At 51.7% G+C, this 7,168-nt stretch overlaps 1 protein-coding gene across 1 annotated transcript; it reads right to left on the bottom strand.

The window, feature by feature from the left end:
- Positions 1 to 1,161: 1,161 nt before the first annotated feature.
- LOC144820047 (uncharacterized) lies at positions 1,162 to 6,923 on the bottom strand. The gene is made up of 2 exons (XM_078677702.1): positions 6,882 to 6,923; positions 1,162 to 3,222 (listed from the first exon to the last, which is right to left on the bottom strand). The coding sequence occupies exons 1-2, from the start codon at positions 6,921 to 6,923 to the stop codon at positions 1,324 to 1,326; spliced, it is 1,941 nt and encodes a 646-aa protein (XP_078533828.1). The 3' UTR covers positions 1,162 to 1,323.
- Positions 6,924 to 7,168: the final 245 nt, after the last annotated feature.

The raw sequence follows: 7,168 nt of genomic DNA, 5'->3' as shown, positions 1-7,168 counted from the left end.
GCCTCACAAGATTTTTGTCTTCCCCTATGGGTTTCTTTGTTTATTTAAGCTCTTTGTCTTGATTTTTTTTTAATGTATTTAATACTTGTGCTCAATCATGTCGGAGGATGGTGATGAAGTTAAAATGTTGCCCCCCCCTGGAAACATTTCTGCGGATGCCCATGATTGAACCTGTCGTGGACTGAAACCCTCAGCTCTGACCGTGGAGAGACTGAGCCTGTCTTCTCGTGCTATCCATCCCTGCATGTCCTCTCGGAGGACAGCCGGCTGTGTGACTGACTCTCTACCAGCCCTTCCGATCTGCCAGGGTCGAATGAACCTGTCTTGAACTGAAACCCTCAGCTCTGACATTGGAGAGACTGAGCCTGTCTGGTGACATCCACCCCTGCAGGTTCCTTCAGTGTGTGCGACTGGCCCTGTGTGACTGACCCTGCCCCGCCCTCCTGGCCTTTCAGAGGTGAGTGTGACACATGACGCACGCGGCCCCAGCCCCACCTCCATTGCAGTGTGCGGCAGGGGGTTGACAGCCCCTGACTCTGGAGACCACGCCTGATCGAACCGTCTTGACTCGGCTGGCTCCCCACAGAGCCTGTGAGTGACTGACCCCGCCCCAGCCGCACGGGCCTTCCTTCCTGGACCAGCCGCAGCCCCTGGCTCTAGAGACAGCGCCTGATGGGACGTTCTTAGCCCACAGAGCCTGTGAGTGACTGACCCCGCCCCAGCCGCACTGGCCTTCCCGCCTGGACCAGCCGCAGCCTCTGGCTCTGGAGACAGCCCCTGATGGGACAGCCTTGGCCCGGCTGGCTCCCCACAGAGCCTGTGAAGTGTTGCCAGGTTTTTAGACCCGGCCCAAGCCCAAAGTCGCTCAAATATAAGCCCAAAAGAAGCCCAATCAGACCAGTTCCAGCCCAAAAACCAGCCCAAATTAGCAAGTCGGAAATTATGCACAAATTATCATCAGAAACAATTTATTTTAAGGACACATATACATTGTATTCAATATACAGATGGTGGGAGGGCGTTAACTGGGCACCTGCCTTAATGCTATTCAATTTTAAGACCAGTCCTTACTGTGACTTTGTCATGTGAAACAGGCACCGCTCAGAATACAATAGTAGAAAACAAAGAAGCAAGCAAGGCAAATAGTGTTCTGTGCAATTACTGCTCCCTCTAAATTGTATTTTAATAAAGTCTGTAAAACTTAGTGTCTTCATTATTCATTACATTACAGATTAAAAATCTACATTAAAAGTTTTCGACCCCGGGCTACATAGATGAGCTGCATGCAGCTACAGGGTGGTGGCGGCGCTGACTGTTACAATTTTAATCATACATTGTTCTGTTAAATTTGGCAAACAATTGCTGGGGTGGAAGAAATGAATGGGACTTTATTGCAATGCGTTCCAGTCCAAACTTAATATATAGAATGTTTGACAGCAGTTTTAGGCCCATTCTGTTCCTTCTATCATTTTTTAACAGCGTCATCTGAGAAAAAACTCGTTCAACGTGAGCATCGGATATCGGGAGAGTCAACATCTTGATAGCACCCATTGCAAGCTCGTGAAAACGATGGCTGCCAGCAGCATCGGTGTAGTTATACACTTCCATCCAGAACGATTCCATGTTTGAAGTGTTATGAAATGAGCATGAAGAGATAGTTCTCCACTGTGACTCCAGGACCTCCAATGGACAAGTGAAAAAGGCTTCTGGCAAATCTGTCACAGGGGGTTTGGGATCTGCAAGTACTTTTTGCGGACTCAAACTTTCTAACTTTTGAAGCATGCTGAGAGACTCGGGGAGACGAGCTTGATATTCAGACACCAACACTTTCATGAACTCTCGGCACCTTGTCACAATGCCGTCCTTTGACGCAGAGGAGAGTTTACTTTCTTCCAGCTTGTTACGGAAAGTGAGCCCAAGATCCACATCCTCCTGTGAAAGATAAATGTCAGAACTCTGTAAGTCTAGGCTCTGCAACTGCTCCGGATTATTAGATGTGAAAACACTTGGCTTTAGTATCCTTTTAAGTGTGGACAAGTACAGGGTATATAGATTGCGGAAGATGTGGAGTGCATCCCCAGATTCTGGCTGAAAGATCTTGTTAACAACCCTTATTTCTTGGAGCACTGGCTTTAAGAAAGTGAGGTAAAGTAGATTTATCTCATCCTGATACATTTCGTGGAGCGTCCTTGCTGCATAGCAGTGTTCCACATCGGATGCGGTGCAAAAGTGTAACATTAAGGCCTCATATCGTTCTAGTAAACGATCTACACAATCTGCCATCATGAGCCACCGTGTTTCACAAGGAGAAATCAATTTCAGGGCCATGCCTCCGCCCAATGTCAGATACAGCTCCTTATAGTCAGCCTGGCGTTTTGGCGAGCGGGAAAACCAGTTGTAAGTTTCTCGGATCATAAACTCGATATTGCTAGGAATGCTCCTCATTGCTTTCTTAGCAATGATGTCCAGTGAGTGGAAAACACAGCGCACAAGTTGCAAGGACGGTTGTTTATCTCGCAACAAGGTGAATGCTGAGTGCTGCGTCCCACACACGACGCTTGCCCCATCTGTACCGATGCCAATTAAATTTTTAATCTCAAGGTTACATGTTTCCAGCATGTTTAGGACTGCATTCGCTATATCTTCAGGACAGGCCTGATCTAATTCTACCAGGGCAAGGAAGGTGCTCACAAATTTGTTAAGCTTTTTGCTGAAATATTTTATGCAAACGCACAGTAGTTTTTTCACTTCGATGTCAGTCGATTCATCAATCAATAAGGAAAATGGTGATGTTCCAATATCTTTCAGCAATTCCTCTTTGAAATACGGGCCCAACAGAGAATTAATGAGTGCTGTACATTTTGTGCGGTGCATTCGGAAGGCAGGGAATTCATCTTTCAAAATGTCACCAAACCCATCAATATTATTAATGGATGTACAACAAGCAGTCTGTATGGCAAATCTGATTTCTCTTCTTTTCTGATCGTTAGAAATGGAAGGGATAGGTTGGATAGAGGATGCCGCAGATGTGCTCGCTGCATTACAGCGCGAGCGGTGTTTGGTGGTCGCTGCGTGTTGCTTCAAATCATGATAATGGGCACGGATGTCCACACGGCAGTACTTGCACGCTGCTTTGCTATCATCTGTCCTTACAGGGGCAATCCATTTTTTTAGTTCAGGATCCAACTCCCACTCTTTTCTGTATATTTTTTTATATTGCGACTGTTGGAAATGGGATCTCCGGCTGGCCAAGGCTTTCGCCAAAGTCAGTCAGAGACCACCACACCCAAGTCAGGGCAAGGGAGTTACACGCCAAGATAACCCCTACTCACCCTCTAGGTAACGTGGCGCGAGCAGCAAGGCTAAACTTGGAGGCGATGTAGGCTAAGTATTTGCGCACGCACCCCAGCAACAACAACCAAAGGCCCACCACAAAGGAAACTCCACACAAGGTTATATAAAAATAGCCTTTGTATTACACCAAAACACATTAGATAAAACACACACTTTACAATGTGCCAGAGGCACGGGCAGAATTTACAAGGGGATTATTTACAAGACAGGGCCACCTGGACCACTGTCAGGAATCAGCAGTTTTAGGAGTAACAATACAATACTTGTAGGCCTAGAACTTAGAACATAGCCTATCAGACAGTACCTTCCGTCCTGGTTGCACGGGATAATGCGCGTGACCTCCTTAGTAAGCTTGAGCGGGCGACCCAGCGAAGCGGCGCGGCTCAGGGTAGAGCGGCGCTGCTCGAGGCTTGGACGGGCTGCCGGCACAGTACAAGCGTTTCTCTGGGGCGACCAATGTGTGCGGCTCAGAAGAGGAGGGGGAGGCAGGATGCGGGCGACCCAGCGAAGCGGCGCGGCTCAGGGGAGAGCGGCGCTGCTCGAGGCTTGGACGGGCTGCCGGCACGAGCTGCCGAGGGGAACGAGCGAGGCACACTTCAGCGAGGCCCCAGGGGCCCAGGGAGATCAGACAAGTCCCATCAATTTGGCAGGGAAGGCACCATAGAGTCCACTGGTCCTGGGACTCTGGTCAGGGGGCAAGCTTAGCATCAAGCCCTTGGGATCACTTATAACAGAAGATCACTGTAACACAAAATAGGACATAAAGCACAAAACCAGTACCCACTGGTAACTGGTAAGTCCCCCCTACGCAATCCTAACCACCCTAGGAACAGGTCACGCAGGGAACCAGGACCTTACTAGCACCACCTGCACTAGCAAGAACAACCACCTCAGTATCACAATACACATAGGGGCATAGACCTGGGGACAAAACACATGATGCAGAACCTACATTCAGCGGTGTAAGGAACACATGACGCATCAACACACGTTCAGCGGTGTAAGGAACAGGGCACATAATGTATCAACAACACATTCAGAGGTGCAGAACACAGGGTGCGCAAACCATACTACACATTGTACATTTCCTAACACCCAAAAGCAATAGGACATAGATCATAACAGCATCTAAACCTTTAGCGTAGAACTCACAAAGTCCAGGTTGCGCCACTGCGCCAGAACCTAAACGTAGCAGCTGCCCACTACTTGCTGGGCAGCTGAGGGACAGAACAGGGGGCCTAAACGCGGCAGCTGGCACTAAGTGCTGCGCAGCTGGGGGAAGGCCAGGGATGAAGGAGTGCGCCTCACTCCTCAGTTCACAGTACATGTCCCTAGAAAAGAAAGACCTACACGGTGCAGCTGCCCACTACTTGCTGGGCAGCTGGAAGACAAATCTGCGCCAGGGGCCCTCACTGGCCCCTCAGGAACACTGCGCCACATTGAGCCATCTGGCTCTCAGAATAACTGGCACTTGAGCCTCTCTGGGCTCGTAAAACAAGAATGCCCCCTGAGCCTCTCGGGCTCTCAAAAGAACGTTGGAGCCTCTCAGGGCTCGGAAGCAACGTGGGGCCCAAGAGCCTCTCGGGGCTCGAGAACAATGGGGGCGGTAGGCGAAGTCCCTCCCGGGGGACTCGGCATTAGGGGAGGCCTCACAGGCCTCTGAACACAGCGAGACTCGCTCTGGAGGGGAGGGGCGGGCACCGGCAAGTGCCCCGAAAACCCCCCTCCCCTCAATGCACTCACCGGCTCTTCCTGCGGCGGCTGCTTCTCCTGGGCCGGGGCTCCCTCTCAGGCAGCGCGGGGCTCCTCTTCAACACCGGAGCCCCGCCTGCACTTTCAATCGTCCTTCCTCCGCGTCGGGGCTCTCCTCTCGCTGGGGGAGCCCTGGGGACAGACACAGCTTCCCTGGCCGGGCAGGAGCGCGGGGTGGCCTCCCGTCCGCTCCCTGCCGGGCTCTCCGTACTTCCGGGTGCGCGCGGGGAAGCCCTCGAGGTCGGGCCAATCCCTGCGCGGCCCCAAGATGACGCGTCGGGAGTCCCTGCAGACGAGGACCAATCACAGCGCGGCGGCGGGACTTCCTCCGGCAAACCGGAAGTCCCGCCCCGCATCAGGCACCGTAGTGCCTGACTTCCTGTTTTGCGGCGCTCGGGCCGCGGCGGTGAATCTCGGGGGCATTTCAGAGGGGTGGCACCCTCGAGAAGCATTTAAAACATAGAAGCGAGGTGGGCACTCGCTAAATAATTAAATAACCGGGGTAGCACCCATAATTAAGATGAGAGTGCCCACAAAGCACTCTGGCAGATAAAGGGCAGGAGCGCGTCCCTCCGAGGGAAAACGACAGCGCTCTGCCCAGGACTAGAAATAAAGCGCTCTCCAGCGCTAGGGCACACAGAAAGCCACAAAGTCCTTCAGGAGGTGGTCATCAGCAGTCCAGGGGCTGGGCAGGGCCCAGGGAGGGCAAGCCTTCCCCTGGGCCCAAGCAGCAGCACGCCCCTGGCAAGATTCAAGTTGGAAACCAGAACAAGAACATTTTCATGGGGTCACAGCCCCTCTTTTATACACCTTTTCCCTTTGTCTTTAGGTGCAGGGTGGGGGCAGAACCAGTCGCAGCTGGTTCTGGAGCACTCTTGATGGCCCAACCACCCATTCTATTCACTGGCAGGGCTTGGGTCATCAGTCACACCACAGGGGGGCGGAGCCAGCATTGTGTGGGGAAAACCCAGCCCATCCAGGACACAGGTACACTCCTCCCACACATCACTCATGCTAATCTCCCACTCACCACCGGGGCAGACCCACACAGACTTCCTGGAGCCTGGCATCCCAGCCAGCTCCAGCCAATCACACGCCAGCACCCTCACAGCACACGTACAGCCATGTCTAGAAATGGCGCTTCCCTTCTAGACACATACATGCTGCATACACCATCTCGCAGCATTCACTCCCCCGAGTTCACACATACCAAACTTGACCATGCACACCTCACGCATCAGGAACTACCAGGGACACAGACATTCCCCATGCATTCCTATGGGAGGGCAGGCCAATCTCACACACGCACTCAGGGAGAGCACGCACTTTACACTGCGCCACAGTGTCAAAGTGCGCAAAGGACAGAAATCACTATAATTTAAGGCAAAAAGTTCAGGGGTGAACCTGCCACAAGGCCCAAGTCCAACAGCGACCACTTGCCCATCTTGCAATAATGAAACTTCCAAGTCAGCTGGGCGCAGAAAGGTGGACTTATTCACGATGAGGCTGGACGACCACCTGAAATTGCAACAGACAAAAGTCAATCATTGTCCCTGGCTCACGGCCAAACATGTAAAAAGCAATAACAAAATACTATCAATACATCCCTACTTGCAATGGATACTATAGCATACAGGAGCAGGCCGTGCAGGCAAGAGGAGATGGGTGGGGGGGTACTTCGACACACAAGGGAAATGGTATTATTCAATTTGCCCTCTAGGTCGTCTATCCCATCCCTCCCCGCCTCCACCACCACCCTGCCCCTCTGCTCTTACCTGTACAGGCCGCTCCTGGTAGCATACCTCCACATTGTGCATGTCCAAGGGTGTCATTTCATTATGTAGGGGTACAATACCAGTAAAATCAAAAGGAGACTGTCTTGTTGACTGACCTTCGATTGGAATTACATACAGCATATCAGTCAGTCAGTGAGGTCATTAAGCAATAGGAACAAGATGCTGGCCCTGTTTGGAGAGTGAGGTCCCTACTCACAGCTGGGTGCTGGGCCTACGCTGAGTCCTATCATGTGTTAGTGGCCTTATTGCCAGTGGCAGACCTACGT

Source organism: Lissotriton helveticus, chromosome 2_1, assembly GCF_964261635.1.
Source record: "Lissotriton helveticus chromosome 2_1, aLisHel1.1, whole genome shotgun sequence".
NCBI classification, from domain to species: domain Eukaryota; kingdom Metazoa; phylum Chordata; class Amphibia; order Caudata; family Salamandridae; genus Lissotriton; species Lissotriton helveticus.
Note: the sequence above shows the minus strand (reverse complement) of the source record. Positions and strands in the feature narration are given on the sequence as shown.